Genomic DNA, 20,091 nt, shown 5'->3' on the forward strand with positions numbered 1-20,091 from the left:
AGTTTGATTTACTTGGAGTTACATTCTGTTGTTTAAGTGTTCCCTTTTTTTTTATGCAGTGTATATAGAGAGATATATAGAGATATGTGTGAGATAGCTATATAGAGAGAACCTGACCACTGCAGCCAATTACAGGCTGCAGTGGTGCTGTAATGTCCAACAGAGGCAGACACCATTTCCGTAAAAGCCTCAGACCTCTGGATTTGCCTTTGATGGAAGGGCTACATGTACACAAACCATTATGTTGTCTAGTAAAATGAGAGCTTGCCAGTTCGAAATTGCGAAAATTCCAACACTTTTGATAACAGGGAATCTGTTTTTTACATTCCTGTTGAGTCTTGCGCTATTAAGTGTTGCTTTCACTTTGCCAATCTAATATTTAACTCCTTTTATTTTAAATATCTAGTTGTTTTATTCTTTACTTTTTTTAATTCTATCTTTTAGAGCCGGTTCTCCATAGGCTACTGTGACTATGACCTGCGGCCCTGCTATGAGACGTCAGTTGATATTTTCCATAATAACCACACTCGGAAAACATGACTAAAATCTGTACAATGGAGTGATCTGTAAGGGCATTCAGGGTGAAGCTGAAATATATTCCTGCCACAGTGCCGGTATATTTAGTTCCTGACAACCTTAAAGGGCCACTGTCACCCCCTCCAGCCATTATAAACTAAAAGAGCCACCTTGTGCAGCAGTAATGCTGCAGTCTAACAAGGTGGCTCTTTTAGTTTTTGATTCATTTATTACCTCAATAAAGCGTTTTAAAAATTGGCCACACATACCAGATATTGTACCTGGAGGCGGTCCGAATCGTCCTCTATGAATCTCCCAACTGCCGTCACTCTTCTCTTCAGGGGCGATGGTCGCCGCCCCCTTCGCGGTGTTTCTTCTTAAATCCGGCGCCTGCGCTGTGCGTGCCTGCCTGGGGCCTGCGAAGTCTTCATTGTCAGTCACAGCTCAGATGCAGGGTGCCTGACTGCGCCTGTGCGGGCAGTGCGGCCACCCTGTTGCTGAATCCCCGCCCCGCACTGTGTTATTCATTATGCACAGTGCGGGGCTGGGGTTCCTGGGAAGGCGGGGGAGCGTCTGAGCTGGGGGAGCGTCTGAGCTGGGTAGCGTCTGAGCTGGGGAGCGTCTAAACAGCGCAGTGCGCATGCCCAGGAACCCCAGCCCCGCACTGTGCATAATGAATAACACAGTGCGGGGATTCAGCAACAGGGTGGCCACACTGCCCGCACAGGCGCAGTCAGGCACCCTGCGTCTGAGCTGTGACTGACAATGAAGACTGCGCAGGCCCCAGGCAGGCACGCACCGCGCAGGCGCCGGATTTAAGAAGAAACACCGCGAATGGGGCGGCGACCATCGCCCCTGAAGAGAAGAGTGACGGCAGTTGGGAGATTCATAGAGGACGATTCGGACCGCCTCCAGGTACAATATCTGGTATTTGTGGCCAATTTTTAAAACGCTTTATTGAGGTAATAAATGAATCAAAAACTAAAAGAGCCACCTTGTTAGACTGCAGCATTACTGCTGCACAAGGTGGCTCTTTTAGTTTATAACGGCTGGGGGGGGGTGACAGTGGCCCTTTAATTATGTGAGTGGGATAAGGAATCTCTTCTCTATTGTGCACGGTTTCTCCCGATGTCCGGCTGTTTATCTGGAATATCCCATGTGGAAATCAAGTTGGTTACATAATATAATTTATTCGTGCTTGATGTGTTTGCAGATGACAATGTACCACGGTATAACGCATGCAAACACAATAACTATACTGACAAGTGTTCTTATCCCGCCATGTGTATTTTACTGTTTTATTCATTCATCTGATATGTTTGGTATATTCGGACGTACAGACGACATAATTTGCTTTTCTAGTTATAAAAAAAGGGGAATAATAATCTGACTGAACTTTTCTAAGTGCCATTTTATATTGTATTGGAGTCCAGTTTCTAATTTTGATCTCTGGCTTATTATAATGTTTGTTCATTTTATCTCGGCATTTTTACTGTATGTACTAGATGTATTTGCTTTTGTAATCATTCTGATACCGATCCATACATTACCTATAATTATGTATTTTTTCACTTCACAGAGTATTTATTTTGTTAGTAAACGCCAAGCACTGAGTGAGTTTTGTGGTTTTGGTGATATTATTTGCATGCAAAGCTTTACTAAAATGATTATTATGTGTGCCCCCTTTCTTTCTGTTCTCACATTGAGAAATGTACTTTAGCGTTGTATTTTATATGTATTTATTTTTAATAAAAAAAATATATTAATCTAATGAATTTGGTGTATATTTTTCTTTCTAAAGAATTATTTTATTAACACTTTTTCATGTTAACAAAAACCATGACACATTATTGAAACTATATGCAGTGCTTTGCGAAAGTATTCGGCTCACTGGAACTTTTCAACCTTTTCCCACATATCATGCTTCACACATAAAGATACCAAATGTAAATTTTTGGTGAATAATCAATAACAAGTGGAACACAATTGTGAAGTTGAACGAAATTTATTGGTTATTTTACATTTTTGTGGAAATTCAAAAACTGAAAAGTGGGGCGTGCAATATTATTTTGCCCCTTTAACTTAATACTTTGTTGCGCCACCTTTTGCTGCGATTACAGCTGCAAGTCGCTTGGGGTATGTCTCTATCAGTTTTGTACATCGAGAGACTGAAATTCTTGCTTGGCAAACAACTCGAGCTCAGTGAGGTTTGATGGAGATCGTTTGTGAACAGCAGTTTCAGCTCTTTCCATAGATTCTCAATTGGATTGGGACCCTCTGACGAAGGCTGACGCCGAAACGCGCGTCGGGGTCGCACGCATCCAGGAGACGGTCTGTTATTATCCACAGGTAATAGCATTTGTGGCCATCATTATCCTACATCATTAGCAGCAATTATTGTATGCACTTTAATCTGAGTTATCACTGGTCTTTGCCATCTTGGCTCACAGTGATCTTGCACTTGCACCTTATTATTATTGTGTACCTTTATACACGTCTGCTGTATGACCCGTTTAACATCAATCACTGTATGCACTTTACTCTCAGTGGATTTTTTTAGCTTACGCCATTCCAACCTATAGTTTTTTGCACTTGCATCTTACTTTTAAGGTACACCCTTGTACACACCTTTCTTACATTATTCCTGTAGATATTTATTATTAGTTTTATTGTATCATTATTTTTTTCTCTGGTGCCATGCATGTATTTACTCATCCATTTATTCATATCTGTGATCTCTTTATTATAATGTAGTCACCTTAATATTTTGTCAATAATGTGTCTCCGTCTCCTGGTGTAGTGCCCTGCTTTTTTGGTCTCCCCCCCCCCTCCCCCCCACCATTTGGTGTATCTTATTCTTCAATAAACAATACTATTTAATATGACTGTTTGGGCATGAGTTCGGTCTTTTCTGTTCTTCTTTTTTGTCAATTGGATTGAGTTCTGGACTTTGACTTGGCCATTCTAACACCTGGATACGTTTATTTGTGAACCATTCCATTGTAGATTTTGCTTTGTTTGGGATCATTGTCTTGTTGGAAGACAAATCTCCGTCCCAGTCTCAGGTCTTTTGCAGACTCCAACAGGTTTTCTTCAAGAATGTTCCTGTATTTGGCTCCATCCATCTTCCAATCAATTTTAACCATCTTCCCTGTCCCTGCTGAAGAAAAGCAGGCCCAAACCATGATGCTGCCACCACCATGTTTCACAGTGGGGATGGTATGTTCAGGGTGATTAGCTGTGTTGCCTTTACACCAAACATATCGTTTGGCATCGTTGCCAAAAAGATTAATTTTGCTTTCATCTGACCAGAGCACCTTCTTCCACATGTTTGGTGTGTCTCCTGGGTGGCTTGTTGCAAACTTTAAACAACACTTTTTATGGATATCTTTGAGAAATGGCTTTCTTCTTGCCACTCTTCCATAAAGGCCAGATTTTTGCAGTGTACGACTGATTGTTGTTCTATGAACAGACTGTCATCCAGAGTGATCATGGGCCTCTTGGTTGCATTTCTGATCAGTCTTCTCCTTGTTTGAGTTGAAAGTTTAGAGGGACGGCCGGGTCTTGGTAGATTTGCTTTGGTATGATACTTCTTCCATTTCAATACGATCGCTTGCACAGTGCTTCCCTAGCAACCAGGCAACCCCCACATGTACTTATGCTGGCTAACAGATATAAATCATTCAGCTGCAGCAAGAAAAACTAAAACTCCGAGCACTAAAAAATACTCGGCGGGTCACCGAGCATGCTTGAGAAATCTCGAGTAACGAGTATATTCGCTCATCACTAGTAATTAACCAGAGCCAGCCTGGGTTTGTAGCAAACAGGTCATGCCAGACTAATCTAATTTCCTTCTATGATGGAATCACTGTCTGGGTGGATGAGGGAAATGCGGTAGATATAGTATATCTCAACTTCAACAAAGCATTTGATAAAGCATCTCATACTAAATCCTTATAGAAAAAATGACCAAGTAGGGGATAGACAAGGCTACGGTGAGGTGGATTCATAACTGGCTCAGTGATCGTACTCAAAGAGTGGTAATAAATGGTTGCACATCTAATTCAAAAAGTGTTTTTCAAGGGGAGTACCACAAAGCTCTGTCCTGGTCCCAATGCTGTTCAACATTTTTATAAATGATCTAGGTAAGGGAACTAAAAGTAAATAATTAAATTTACAGACGATGCAAAGGATTCAGAAGGATCTAGATAAGCTTGAACAATGGGCAACGACTAATAGGATGGTATTTAAGGGTACCGTCACACAGTGCAATTTTGATCGCTACGACGGTACGATTCGTGACGTTCTAGCGATATCGTTACGATATCGCAGTGTCTGACACGCAGCAGCGATCAGGGATCCTGCTGAGAATCGTACGTCGTAGCAGATCGTATGGAACTTTCTTTCGTCGCTTGATCACCCGCTGACATCGCTGGATCGTTGTGTGTGACAGCGATCCAGCGATGCGTTCGCTGGTAACCAGGGTAAACATCGGGTAACTAAGCGCAGGGCCGCGCTTAGTAACCCGATGTTTACCCTGGTTACCAGCGTAAAAGTAAAAAAAAACAAACCGTACATGCTCACCATCTGATGTCCGTCCGGTCCCTTGCCGTCCGCTTCCCGCTCTGACTGTCTGCCGGCCGGAAAGTGAGAGCAGATCACAGCGGTGACGTCACCGCTGCACTCTGCTCTCACTGTACGGCCGGATCTGTCAGAGCAGGAAGCGGACGGCAAGGGACCGGACGGACATCAGATGGTGAGCATGTACGGTTTGTTTTTTTTTACTTTTACGCTGGTAACCACGGTAAACATCGGGTTACTAAGCGCGGCCCTGCGCTTAGTTACCCGATGTTTACCCTGGTTACCCGGGGACTTCGGCATCGCTCCAGCGCCGTGATTGCAACGTGTGACCGCAGTCTACGACGCTGGAGCGATAATCATACGATCGCTGCGACGTCACGGATCGTGCCGTCGTAGCGATCAAAATTGCACTGTGTGACGGTACCCTAAGAGAGAAAGTACAAGATTCTACATCTGGGCAAGAAAAACAAATTATATATTTAGAATGGGAGGAATAGAACTAAGCAATGGCTCGTGTGACAAATACTTGGGTATACTAATAGATCACAGACTGCACAAGAGTCAACAGTGTGACGCGGCAAGCAAAAAGGCAAACACAGATCTAGGATGTATTAAGAGAAGCAAAGACTCTAGATCACGTGAAGTAATTATCCCCCTCTAGTCCTTGGTCATGCCATATCTAGAATACTGTGACCAGTTCTGGGCACCTTATTTTTAAAAAAGACTTTGAAAAACGGGAGCAAGTTCAGAGAAGAGCTACCAGGATGGTGAGCGGATTGCAAAGTATGTCCTACAAGGAACATTTAAAGGATCTGGAAATGTCTAGCTTGCAAACAAGAAGTCTAAGGCTACGTTCACACGATCAGGATTTCCATCCTTTTTTTTTCCTGCCCGTTTTTGGAAAACGGCAGCTAAATTCCGCAGTGAATTTGAGCTGCGTTTTCTGATCCTTTTTCTTCAGCGTTTTCCACTGCGGGTTTCCAATAGCAGTTTCCTATTGGAGCTGCTGGAAAACCGGTGCGGAATCCGCTGAAAGAATTGACATGCTACTTCTTTTTTCCGCTGGAAAATCCGCGCGGATTTTCCAGCGGAAAAACGGATCGTTAGCACAGCGGTTTTGGTTTTCCATTGGGTTACATTGTACTGTAACCAACATGGAAAACTGATCCGGATCCGCAGCTGAAAATCCGCTACGGATCTGGATCAAAATCCGGATCGTGTGAACGTAGCCTAAGAGGAGACTTAATAGCTGTCTACAAATATCTCAAGGGATGTCACATTGTAGAGAGATCATTATTCTCATGTGCACCTGGAAACACGAGAAGCAATGCGATGAAACTGAAAGGGAAAAGATACAGATTAGATACTAGAAAAAACTTTTTAGACAATGAGGGTGATCAATGAGTGGAACAGGCTGCCACAAGAGGTGGTGAGTTCTCCTTCAATAGAAGTCTTCAAACAGAGGTTGGACAGACATTTATCTGAGATGGTTTAGTGAATCCTGCATTGAGCGGGGGGGTTTGGACACGATGACCCTTGAGGTCCTTTCCAACTCTAGCATTCTATCTCCTGGGCAGGGGAGGAAGCAAGAGAGCATACAGACAGGATCACAGCTGATTCTTTCTGTGAGGTAAAACATTTCATTGCCTGTTTTTAAACATGTTTTACTTCCTCCCCTGCCCAGAACATGTGGTATTACTGAGTTAGTAGTGGAGGTGTCTAATAGATACCTCTCTGTTACTAACACCAGGGCTTGATACCACACATCTAGATAAATTCTTTGAGGGGTGTAGTTTCCAAAATGGGGTCATTTGTGGGGGTTTCCACTGTTTAGGCACTTCAGGGGCTCTCCAAACACGACATGGCATCCGCTATCAATTTGCCTGAAGGGTTAATAAACTTCTTAAATGTGGTTTTAAGCACATTGAGGGTTGCAGTTTTTAGAATGGTTTCACTTTTGGGTATTTTGTCATTTAGGCCCCTCAAAGTTATTTCAAATGTGATGTGGTCTGTAAAAAAAAAAAAATGGTTTTGTTAATTTTATGGAAAAATGAGAACTTGCCAGTCAACTTTTAACCCTTCTAACTTCAAAGCGAAAAAAAAATTATATTTTAAAAAATTGTGCTGATGTAAAGTAGACGTGGTAAATGTTATTTATTAACCATTTTGAGTGACATAACTCTGTTTTAAGGGCATAAAAATTAAAAGTTTGAAAACTGCAACATTTTTGCCAAATTTCTGATATTTTCAGAAATAAACGCAAGTCCTATCGAACAAATTTTACCACTATAATGAAGTACAATATGCCACGAGAAAACAGTCTCAGAATCACTGGGATACATTGAAGCATCCCAGAGTTATTACCTCCAAAAGTGACACTAGTCAGAATTTAAAAAAGTTGCCTGGTCACGTCAGGCGAAACAAGCTCTGGTGCAAAAAGGATAAAGAAAATTGCCTCTTTTTACCTCTGGGCTAGGATTCATGTGCACGTTTTGTCTTTTTCAGGCAGATTCTTCCTGGCACCTGACAAAGTACTGAAAGAATTAACATAATGCATAGCAATGTAAAAATGACACAGTTTGCTTTTGTTCCATCTTTTAACCGCTTCAGGTTTTGAAAGCCGGGAAGTGTTTAAAGCACCACTCCAGCGTTTGTTTTTTTCAGTGTCTTTCGGCAGCACTCTGGTCCAGCAGCGCCATCTTGTGAGTGTAGCTTCTGACTGGCTGTAAGTCAAAATCTACGTCACAAGCTCTCAACGCAAGTCTGTGAAAGCCAGAACGAGGGTTTCATATACTTGAATTGAAAAGTGACCTCTTGCACTCTTCGTGAAACACTAGAGCTGCCGGCAGGTTACTTTTCGCCAAAGACCGACAGGAGCGACGTTGGAAAACCATGAAGGCGGCGGCAGGTGAGTATGAGAAAGAGAGCAGGGAACTTACATTTTAAAGCACCAGTGCAGCAGTGCAATAAAAAAAACTGCTGTAGTAGTGGTGCTTTGAAAGAAGTAGCATGTTTATTCTGTCTTTGGCTTTCACTTGGAATCTGCTCAATATTAAACACCTTCCCGACATATGACTTACCGGTATGTTATATCTTGTGAGCACTTACCACAAATGGAAATACTAGTTCGGCATGGCAAGTAGTTTAAGGGGAAACATGGAAATGTTTTGGAATGGCCTAATCAAAACCCAGACCTTAATCTAATTGAGAATCTGTGGTCAGACTTGAAGATTGCTGTTCACCAGAGGAAATCCTCTATCTTGAAGGAGCTGGAGCAATTTTGCCTTGAGGAATGGGCAAAATCCCAGAGGCAAAACGTTTACCGCTCATAGAGACTTATCCAAAGTGACTTGCAGCTGTAATTGCCACAAAGTACTGACTTTAGGGGGGCGAATAGTTATGCACACTGAAGTTTTCAGTAATTTTGTTTTTTTGTTGTTTGCTTCACAATAAAAAGAAAACCAAATGTGCACAGTTGTAGGCATGTTCTTTAAATGAAAAAGAAGAACAGAAAAAAACGAACTCATGCCCAAATAGTCATATTAAATAGTATTGTTTATTGAAGAATAATATACACCAAATGGTGGGGGGGGGGACCAAAAAAGCAGGGCACTACACCAGGAGACAGAGACACATTATTGACAAAATATTAAGGTGACTACATGATAATGAAGAGATCACAGATATGAATAAATGGATGAGTAAATACATGCATGGCACCAGAGAAAAAAATGATACAATAAAACTGATAATAAATATCCACAGGAATAATGTAAGAAAGGTGTGTACAAGGGTGTACCTTAAAAGTAAGATGCAAGTGCAAAAAAACTATAGGTTGGAATGGCGTAAGCTAAAAAAAATCCACTGAGAGTAAAGTGCATACAGTGATTGATGTTAAATGGGTCATACAGCAGACATGTGTATAAAGGTACACAATAATAATAAGGTGCAAGTGCAAGATCACTGTGAGCCAAGATGGCAAAGACCAGTGACAACTCAGAGATTAAAGTGCATGCAATAATTGCTGCTAATGATAAATAATAGGATAATGATGGCCACAAACGCTATTACCTGTGGATAATAAGAGACCGTCTCCTGGATGCGCCCGACGCTGACCCCGAAACGCACGTCGGGGTCGGGCGCATCCAGGAGACGGTCTCTTATTATCCACAGTTATTGCACTCTGATCCAGCCTGGTCCGTCTTTTTAACCCCTTTCCTAACTTAGACGTGTGTAGCACAAGCTAAAGGATGATCACAGCTTCTAGTCTCCCATGGCGACTATTGAAGAAAATAAAACAAATATAAAAGTTTAAATCGCCCCATTCAAAATAAAACAAAAAAGGAAATATATTTGGTATCGCCACTTTCATAAACTCCCAATATATCAATATTTAAAAAGAATTCATCTGATCGGTGAATGGTAACAAGAAAAAAAAATCCAAACTCCAGGATTATGTTTTTTTGGTCGACACAACATTGTATTAAAATGCAATAACGCCGATCAAAAGATAGTATCTACTAGAGATGAGTGAATATTTCAGTATTCGGTTTGGATTACGATAGCCGAATTTGCAATATTCGCCAATTAATTAGTTAAATATTCGCTAACATAACCGGTCGCCATTCAGCTCAATGGGAGGCAAAAACAAATGCTTGCACAACGCCTTATAACAGTCCCAAATGCTGCCAAAACACATTAAATGAGGGACAAACACCAGGAAAGTGGTCTCAATTCACCTACAGTTTAAAGTTTAGCATGGAACTGCAGCAATCAGCGAGGCATGAGGTATCAGGGTCTGGGACAGCATTTACAGCTTTCAATTGAACGTCGCAGTAAGACGAGGTAGGTGAGGGATCGGTGTAGACCGCCTGTTCTGGGATCCCTGATACCACATGCAACACCTCTACCTGCTTTCATGCTGAACCACACTCAGGTGGCACAAATAGCAGTTTTATAGACTACCATTGTCAGAAAAATTTAAGGATAGTAACACAGGTAGTTGAGTCCAAGGAAGTGGAGGCCTGACAGTCTCGGAGGCCTAATGCTCCAGGCAACACACATGAAGGAGACTCAACCAGGAGTCTACTACACATTTGCAAAAATTAGTGGCAGACACCAACAAAGTGACATCAATTGCAATAAAGTAGAATTAGCATAGTGGGGACAGACACCTCTTCCACTACAGCCAACCCTGCAGATAGAGAATGTAATGGGCAAGGTGGTGGAATCACTGTTCCATATCCCTCTGAAAACCTGGAAGGGGCTTAACTACAGTAGGTGGCCTACCAAATCCCTACTCGGACAAGTGGCAGCAGGCAAAAGCTGCGACCGAAGGAGGTACAAAGAGGTGGCACCAGGTGCTACTCCATGGCTGACCTACAGAATATGGCAGCTGACCCCTTACAGCGGGTAAGCTGCTACGGCCCAAAGGAGGGATGAAACAGGCAGGCACTGTAGGGACTCTGGAACCACAGGTACAGATGGGCACTGACAGGTGCGATCTGGACCGGCTGATGGACAGAAGAGCGCAGACAGGTACAAGCAGACGGGACAGACAGTTAAGAGCAGATGAGTACAAGGTAGACAAGCAGACAGGCGGACCTGGGGATCCTTACAACTAGCAAGCATGCAAGGCAAACTAACAATGTAGCTCAGGCACCTCCATATTGGAGGAGAAGCCTTAAATAGAAGGTGTCGCCCAGCTATAGTTTGGGAATACTTTAGGTTGATGGAGGCGGTCTCTTTAAGAGGGAAGGAACGCAGCACGTGCGCCCTCTAAGCATACTTCCCGGTCCTACAACTGAACTTTAGTGGATACTGACACCAGGGGTGGATTAAGGGTAGCCAGGGCCCCGGGCTGTTCAGACACTGTGGGCCCCCCCAGTCTTATGACGGGGGTCATGTGATACCTGAACCAGATTATTCCCGAAAAATGGCCGGGCCCTACTCTACTGTAACCTATTAAATATTTGTTAAAATATGCAATACAATTTAGGTATATTTTGACCAATATCACATACAAGGAACAGATACCACCGCACCATGACCAGACCACAAATTACAACCACAGTGATCGAATAATATCACATACAAGGAACAAATACCACCGCACCATGTCAAGACCACATATTACCACCACTTGGTGACCAAATAGCACATACAAGGAACAAATACCACAACACAATTTCCAGACCACATATTACCACCACATAGTTACTGAATACTACAATACTGATCAGTAATAAAAAAAAACAAAACACAATACTATCACCATAAGTGCCAGTATTCACAGGAGATCTGTACTTAGTATGCAGTGTCTGTGTAGAGGTAATACAGCGATCACTGGTGACATTGTACACAGGACCTCTGTATATAGTGTATAGGTAATACAGTGATCACTGGTGACATATACAGGAGCTCTGTATATAGTATACAGTGTATAGTGTCAGTGTATAGGTAACACTGACTCACCAGTGACGTCTCTAGGTGGAGTCCTTCATCTTTCATCCAGCACAGACCGCCATCACTTCTTCCAGCCAGGACTTGTCTCTGCAGGAAATAACACAGTTATCTCGAGCTCCGCTTGCAGAACACATTACTTAATTTTTCCCAACTTCTACATTACACCACATGAAGAAAAAGTGGCGACATAATGTAACTCTACACAGTAACAGGACCGCTCCCCGTTTAAAACAATGTCCTCAAAAAATAAAATAAATACATCACTGCAGTAATAATATCCCCTAATTAGCCCCTATGTCCAGCATTGCCCCCAGACAGTGTGTTCAACAATCTGCCCCAGTATGTCCAGCATATTGCCCCAGAGTGTCCAGCATTGCCCCCAGACAGTGTGTCCAGCATATTACCCCCAGTGTGTCCAGCATATTACCCCAGAGTGTCCAGCATTGCCCCCAGACAGTGTGTCCAGCATATTGCCCCCAGTGTGTACAGCATATTACCCCCAGTGTGTCCAGCATTGCCCCAGTGTCTCCAGCAATCATCTGCCCCAGTGTGTCCTCCAGCATTGCCCCCAGTGTGTCCAGCAATCTGCCCCAGTGTATCCAGCATTGCCCCAGTGTCTCTAGCATTGCCCCAGTGTGTCCAGCAATCATCTGCCCCAGTGTGTCCTCCAGCAATGCCCCCAGTGTGTCCAGCATTGCCCCCAGTGTCCAGCAATCTGCCCCAGTGTCTCCAGCATTGCTCCAGTGTGTCCAGCAATCATCTGCCCCAGTGTGTCCTCCAGCATTGCCTCAGTGTGTCCAGCAATCTGCCCCAGTGTCTCCAGCATTGCCCCAGTGTCTCCAGCATTGCCCCAGTGTCTCCAGCATTGCCCCAGTGTCTCCAGCGTTGCCCCCAGTGTCTCCAGCATTGCCCCCAGTGTCTCCAGCAATCTGCCCCTGTGTCTCCAGCAATCTGCCCCAGTGTCTCCAGCATTGCCCCAGTGTGTCCAGCAATCTGCCCCAGTGTGCCCAGCAATCTGCCCCAGTGTGCCCAGCAATCTGCCCCAGTGTGTCCAGCAATCTGCCCCAGTGTGTCCAGCAATCTGCCCCAGTGTGTCCAGCAATCTGCCCCAGTGTGTCCAGCAATCACCTGCCCCAGTGTGTCCTCCAGCATTGCCCCCAGTGTCTCCAGCATTGCCCCCAGTGTCCAGCAATCTGCCCCAGTGTCTCCAGCATTGCTCCAGTGTGTCCAGCAAATCATCTGCCCCAGTGTGTCCTCCAGCATTGCCTCAGTGTGTCCAGCAATCTGCCCCAGTGTCTCCAGCATTGCCCCAGTGTCTCCAGCATTGCCCCAGTGTCTCCAGCGTTGCCCCCAGTGTCTCCAGCATTGCCCCCAGTGTCTCCAGCAATCTGCCCCTGTGTCTCCAGCAATCTGCCCCAGTGTCTCCAGCATTGCCCCAGTGTGTCCAGCAATCTGCCCCAGTGTGTCCAGCAATCTGCCCCAGTGTGTCCAGCAATCTGCCCCAGTGTGTCCAGCAATCTGCCCCAGTGTCTCCAGCATTGCCCCAGTGTGTCCAGCAATCACCTGCCCCAGTGTGTCCTCCAGCATTGCCCCCAGTGTCTCCAGCATTGCCCCCAGTGTCTCCAGCAATCATCTGCCCCAGTGTGTCCTCCAGCAATGCCCCCAGTGTGTCCAGCATTGCCCCCAGTGTGTCCAGCATTGCCCCCAGTGTCCAGCAATCTGCCCCAGTGTCTCCAGCATTGCTCCAGTGTGTCCTCCAGCATTGCCCCCAGTGTGTCCAGCAATCTGCCCCAGTGTCTCCAGCATTGCCCCAGTGTCTCCAGCATTGCCCCAGTGTCTCCAGCGTTGCCCCAGTGTCTCCAGCGTTGCCCCCAGTGTCTCCAGCGTTGCCCCCAGTGTCTCCAGCATTGCCCCAGTGTCTCCAGCATTGCCCCCAGTGTCTCCAGCAATCTGCCCCTGTGTCTCCAGCAATCTTCCCCAGTGTCTCCAGCATTGCCCCAGTGTGTCCAGCAATCTGCCCCAGTGTGTCCAGCAATCTGCCCCAGTGTGCCCAGCAATCTGCCCCAGTGTGCCCAGCAATCTGCCCCAGTGTGTCCAGCAATCTGCCCCAGTGTGTCCAGCAATCTGCCCCAGTGTGTCCAGCAATCTGCCCCAGTGTGTCCAGCAATCTGCCCCAGTGTGTCCAGCAATCTGCCCCAGTGTGTCCAGCAATCTGCCCCAGTGTCTCCAGCATTGCCCCAGTGTGTCCAGCAATCATCTGCCCCAGTGTGTCCTCCAGCATTGCCCCCAGTGTGTCCAGCATTGCCCCCAATGTGTCCAGCATTGCCCCCAGTGTCTCCAGCAATCATCTGCCCCAGTGTGTCCTCCAGTATTGCCCCCAGTGTGTCCAGAAATCTGCCCCAGTGTCTCCAGCATTGCCCCAGTGTGTCCAGCAATCTGCCCAGCATATTGCCCCGGGCCCCCCGGATTGCCGTTCGCAAAAAAAAAAAAAAAAAACCCGAGTTCTCCTCACCTGACCTGTGCACTCCAGCGGCGAGCTCCCTCCAGCAGCGCACACTCACCGGCGACGTGTGAGCTGCGCCTGCGGCCGACTTCAGCTGCCAGCCTCCAATTGGCTGGCGGCTGTTGTTAACTATTGACGTGCGGGCGCGCATTGCCCCAGTGTGTCCAGCAATCTGCCCCAGTGTGTCCAGCAATCTGCCCCAGTGTGTCCAGCAATCTGCCCCAGTGTGTCCAGCAATCTGCCCCAGTGTGTCCAGCAATCTGCCCCAGTGTGTCCAGCAATCTGCCCCAGTGTGTCCAGCAATCTGCCCCAGTGTGTCCAGCAATCTGCCCCAGTGTGTCCAGCAATCTGCCCCAGTGTCTCCAGCATTGCCCCAGTGTGTCCAGCAATCATCTGCCCCAGTGTGTCCTCCAGCATTGCGCCCAGTGTCTCCAGCATTGCCCCCAGTGTCTCCAGCATTGCCCCCAGTGTCTCCAGCATTGCCCCCAGTGTCTCCAGCATTGCCCCCAGTGTCTCCAGCAATCTGCCCCTGTGTCTCAAGCAATCTTCCCCAGTGTCTCCAGCATTGCCCCAGTGTGTCCAGCAATCTGCCCCAGTGTGTCCAGCAATCTGCCCCAGTGTGTCCAGCAATCTGCCCCAGTGTGTCCAGCATTGCCCCAGTGTGTCCAGCAATCATCTGCCCCAGTGTGTCCTCCAGCATTGCTCCCAGTGTCTCCAGCATTGCCCCCAGTGTCTCCAGCAATCATCTGCCCCAGTGTGTCCTCCAGCATTGCCCCCAATGTCTCCAGAATTGCCCCCAGTGTCTCCAGCAATCATCTGCCCCAGTGTGTCCTCCAGTATTGCCCCCAGTGTGTCCAGAAATCTGCCCCAGTGTCTCCAGCATTGCCCCAGTGTGTCCAGCAATCTGCCCAGCATATTGCCCCGGGCCCCCCGGATTGCCGTTCGCAAAAAAAAAACAAAAAAACCCGAGTTCTCCTCACCTGACCTGTGCACTCCAGCGGCGAGCTCCCTCCAGCAGCGCACACTCGCCGGCGACGTGTGAGCTGCGCCTGCGGCCGACTTCAGCTGCCAGCCTCCAATTGGCTGGCGGCTGTTGTTAACTATTGACGTGCGGGCGCGCGCCCGCACGTCAATAGGAAACCGCCGCAGCGCCAGTATGGGCCCGGTGAGCAGATGAGACGGGCCCCCTCTCTCTGCCCACCGGGCCCATAAATGATACGCCAGTCAGGGCACAGGCAGTAATGCCCTGATGGCGGCGGGCAATCTGTGCGGTAGCCCAGGGCCCCCCCCACACCACTGGGCCCTGGGCTACCGCCCAGATTGACCCTCTTATAATCCGCCCCTGACTGACACATAGGGGGAGAGATGAGGAGATGGTGTGTGAGTGGGAGACACTGAATGTCCTGTTTGTTAGGTATGAGGAGATCCAACAAAGGGCCAAGTCTGTAATGTAAACAGACCAGAAAGTCTGTAGTAAGAGGGAATGGTTCACTGTCATAGACAAATGCCAGGAGAAGGAGGAAGACAGACTCGCGTTGCTTTCATTTAGCGGTTAGTAGGTCGTTGGTGACTTTAGTCAGAGCAGTTTCAATGGAATGGTGTGGTCTGAAGTCAAATTGTAAGCGGTTAAAGAGGGAGCAAGAGGAGAGATGGGAGGACAGTTCAAAATGGACGTGTTCTTACAGTAGTTTGGAGGCATAGGAAAGAAATGAGATGGAGCGATAGGTAGACACAGAGGATGGGTCAAGGGTGGGGTTTTTGAGGATGGGTGTGATCAAGGTATGTTTCAATCAGGAAGGAAGACACCAGTTGTGACAGGTTGAAGAGGTGGGTTATGCTTGTGATGAAGACTGTGGTAACATTTTGAATGAGGTGGGACATTATTGTGTCAAGTTCACAGGTGGTGAGGCAAAGTATTCAGTTGAGAGGAGAGGGAGGGGGAACTGGTGGACACAGGAAAGAATTGAAAGTACTGAATAGGGTTTAGGGTTGTGAGGCAGAGGTAGATGAGGGCCAGAAAGAGCATGTGCTCCAGTAGATGTCAAGCGCTGCATCAAGTTGCCTCTGCTCCTCTTCCTCATCTTCCTCCACTTTAACATCACACACCGTACAGTCCTCAGTGGTGGTGCCCCAATTAACCTTTTTCCCCCACATCACAACTCTCCAAGCACCCAACTGACTGTTGAAAACCACAGCTGGCTTAGTCTGCAGATCTCTTCACACATTGTATGCCATGGGCATAGGAAGTATACTCTAAAGATTCACAGAGTCAAGAGGAGGAAATCATCTGCAGCAATGGCCAAATTATTTCTGACTTTGATGCAGAGCCGGACGAAGTTTTGTTCCAGCATAAACCAAACCCTCGTCAACAGACGTTAACCCCATTGGATGAAGGTGAACCATTTGTGACGAGACTCCGATATTTGAGGCTCCCACAGACTGTACCGTGCTGTCAAGGCAGGAAGAGGAGGAAGGTGACTCTCAGGGCGAGAGTTGGGAGAACAGAGAGGATGAGGAGGAGGAAGATGAGGAGGTTACGTAGACACAGAGTTATGCAACCACGACAACCAATGCATCCTGAGGCCCAACTCTGTAGTTCATATAAAACAGTCAAAAGTTACAAGGTTTAAGATAATCAAACAATTAAAGCAAAAATAATGATGACCCTGCTCTTCAGAGCATACAATCTACAATGAGGTGGGGGAGACACAAATTACAGGTGCTTATTTACAATGATAGTACAATCATCTTGAGCAAATGGTGGGTAGATAAAGGCTGCATGATCCTTTTGGGTACGGTTGAGTTTGATGGCGAATTATGGAGAACTAAGTTACTAAATAGCTTGGGTTGGAGAACTAAACTAGTACAAACCAGGGGATAGAGAACTAAAGCAGTAGACACCAAGGTGTCACCAAGTCTTGGAGTCCTCAGGGCTTGCGGAACAAACCTCTGAATGTAACAGTTCCTGAAGTGGTTCTGCCTTCTCTACGGCCTCCACCTGTGTCCTCAACCTCTGCTTTAATTAAACATACATTCCAACACTGCAGAGAGAATCCCTCCCCCACCTCTGCACTGTGCAGCCAGGCTCACCGTAATCAGGCAGTGTGAACAATAATATGCCTTGGATATCGCTGTCATACAGACCAACAGTTGTGGACAGCTATGCGATAACGGTGCAAACCTGGTGGCGGCCCTACGCTGGGTCAACCTTAAACACGTGCCTTGCATGGCTCGCATCCTCAACCTGATGGTACAGCAATTCCTCCGCCACTGTCCCAGTCTGGATGCACTGCTACAGAAACCACTGTCGTGCCGACGACTTCCACCATTCCACTTCAGTTGGTATTGAGATCTTTCGGACTACCGGTTAACCGGTTGATATGCGATATGACTACACCATGGAATTAAACTCTGCACATGTTGCAGTGACTGTGGCAGCAGCGCCGAGACCTGGTGCAGGATGACATTTTTCATAGCCTGGCACAGTGGACATGGTGCAATTCACACTTGCGTACTGGATACAGATGAAGGACCTCTGCACCCTTCGGTAAGTTTTCTTAATGGCTACTAAGATGGTTAGTGGTGAGGTCATCAGCATCCATATTACTGTCATCTACATGCTGGAGCACACTTTAAATAGTGTGGGTGAGCAGGCGGTGGTGGTGGTCCTGGGGGAAGAGGAGGAAGCAGAGGAGGATACCTTTAGTGTTAACAATATCTATAAGTTCAGGTCTGTCATCTCACAGACGTTTGCCATGGATTGAACAAATGGAGAAGGACTCTGAAAAGGACGAGAAGGAAGAGGTGATGGATGCACAACAGTTGGGAGATGAAGATGATAATGATTCTTTGGTTGTCAGGAGGGAATAGAGGAAGAAAGCTTGAGTGTTTTACCACCACCAACACACTGGAGTTGGACCTCATGAAAGAGAACAGCCCATGAGCGCCTTCTTGCAGCACTATCTGCAACATGATTGTTACCCGTATAGTTATGATTCCAAATAATATTGGCTACTGGGTTGCCAGTGTGTTCTAGCCACAATACAAAAGTAAATTTTGCCTGTTGCTTCCCCCCCAGAAAGTGATGTGCCCATGCTGCAGTATCAAAACATGCTGGAAGATAATCTTGACAGTCGTTTTCCCACAACACAGCAGTGAGGCAAATGTTGAATTATTGGCGCTATATACGGTAAGTGATAAAACCCCCTCAAAAAATTGAAAGTGATGCTCAGCCACACTCAGGTGGCACACATATCAGTTTCGTAGATTACTATTGTCAGAAAAATGTAAGGATAGTATCACAGGTAGTTGACTCAAAGACAGTGGAGGACTAGTGGTATCCGAGGCCTACTCCTACAGGCAACACACATGAAAGAGACCCAACGCGAAATCTACACATTTACAGAAATTAGTGTCAGACACTAACAAAGTGGCATCAATTTTACCACTTTAGAAATAGTATAATAGGGACCAACAGGTCTTCCACTACACTCAACCCAGCAGATGGACACGCAAGCAGGACTGTTCACATTTCCACAAATTATTGTTAACATCTCCAGCAGTAGCAACAGCAGGCACATAAGCCCCACTAAAGATATCGGAGAATGCAATTAGGCAAGAACAATGCAGCACACTAAAAACTACAACATCCAGTAACAGAAGTTGACAGTTGTCTTTGGATAGGTTGTCACGTTAGTGATTCACTAGTGCTTTCAGAAACAACACATACACCTCGAACACCAAGCCTAATCCTCCTTCCTCCACGACCTCGCTTTTTCCCAGTTATGTTGCTCAGATAGTGTGCTAGGAGCACACTATTAGAAACTAAAAATAGATTTTTTACTCTGCACACAGCTGAATTTCAGCGGCACAAAATTAGAATTTGAAATATGGCGTGATTAATCACGTTATTCACAGCAGAAAGAATTGTTTCAGTGTCGATGAGGCCTGTGTGATAAAGGAGATCTGCTCCAAAAAATTTCAATGTCCTCTACTGTATGACGTTAGTAACAGAATAATTTTTTGGGGCCTGTCGATGAGGCCTGTATAACATTGACTAGATGCTTAAAACAATTTAAAACTGAGATCTCCCCTTGTGTATTTGGTTAATAACTAGTGATGAGCGAATATACTCATTACTCAAGATTTATCGAGCATGCTCGGGTGTCCTCCGAGTATTTTTTAGTGCTCGGAGATTTCGTTTTTCTTGCCACAGCTGAATGATTTACATCTGTTAGCCAGCCTGAGTTCATATGGGAGTTGCCTGGTTGCTAGGGAATCCCCACACGTACTTATGCTGGCTAACAGATGTAAATCATTCAGCTGCGGCAAGAAAAACGAAATCTCCGAGCACTAAAAAATACTCGAAGGACACCCGAGCATGCTGGGGAAATCTCGAGTAACGAGTATATTCGCTCATCACTATTAGTAACATAAAATAATTTTTTAAAATGTGGATGAGGCCTATATAATCTAGAAGATTGTCCGTGGCTTTGGAACGCCCTCTTCCCTGCAGTTGCTGCTGGTAAGGTTCAGGTTTGCTGGAGAAATATGGCTGACGTGTCGTTACATGAACTGATCAGGAAAAGGTCCATGACAACGGCAGGAATGGGAACAATAACAGGGCGGCTATGGGAAATACGAGATCCAGGATCCAGCCTACAAGAATTACTCATTTATCCAACACCAATTACCAGAAAGCGCTTGATGCTCGTCACACGATAGGTGTAACAGATGCACGTCTCAAACTAGCTTTAAAAGAAGCCAGTGAGAAAGACGCACATAATCTACACCGTGTTTCAAATTATTATGCAAATTGGATAAAGATTTAATTGTTTTGTTTTTCAAATAAACTCATGGATGGTATTGTGTCTCAGGGCTCAATGGATCACTGAAATCAATCTTAAACACGTGATAATTAGTTTTCCAGGTGATTCTAATTAAAAGAAAACTACTTAAAGGGCCACTGTCACCCCCTCCAGCCGTTATAAACTAAAAGAGCCACCTTGTGCAGCAGTAATGCTGCA

The 20,091-nt window shown here is 45.9% G+C and overlaps 1 protein-coding gene across 3 annotated transcripts in view; it reads left to right on the top strand.

Moving 5' to 3' along the window:
- MITD1 (microtubule interacting and trafficking domain containing 1) overlaps nt 1-20,091 on the top strand; it is a 106,353-nt gene that overhangs the window by 28,422 nt on the left and 57,840 nt on the right. The window contains exon 7 of one of the 3 annotated variants that reach the window (XM_077296531.1): nt 445-697. The exons of the other annotated variants lie outside the window; for them this stretch is intronic. Coding sequence (XP_077152646.1) covers nt 445-540 — 96 coding nt within the window. The 3' untranslated portion in view covers nt 541-697. Of the gene's footprint in view, nt 1-444; nt 698-20,091 lie in introns of those variants that run through there. 3 annotated transcript variants of the gene reach the window in all.

This window comes from Ranitomeya variabilis, chromosome 3, assembly GCF_051348905.1.
Source record: "Ranitomeya variabilis isolate aRanVar5 chromosome 3, aRanVar5.hap1, whole genome shotgun sequence".
In the NCBI taxonomy this organism is placed as follows: Eukaryota; Metazoa; Chordata; class Amphibia; order Anura; family Dendrobatidae; genus Ranitomeya; species Ranitomeya variabilis.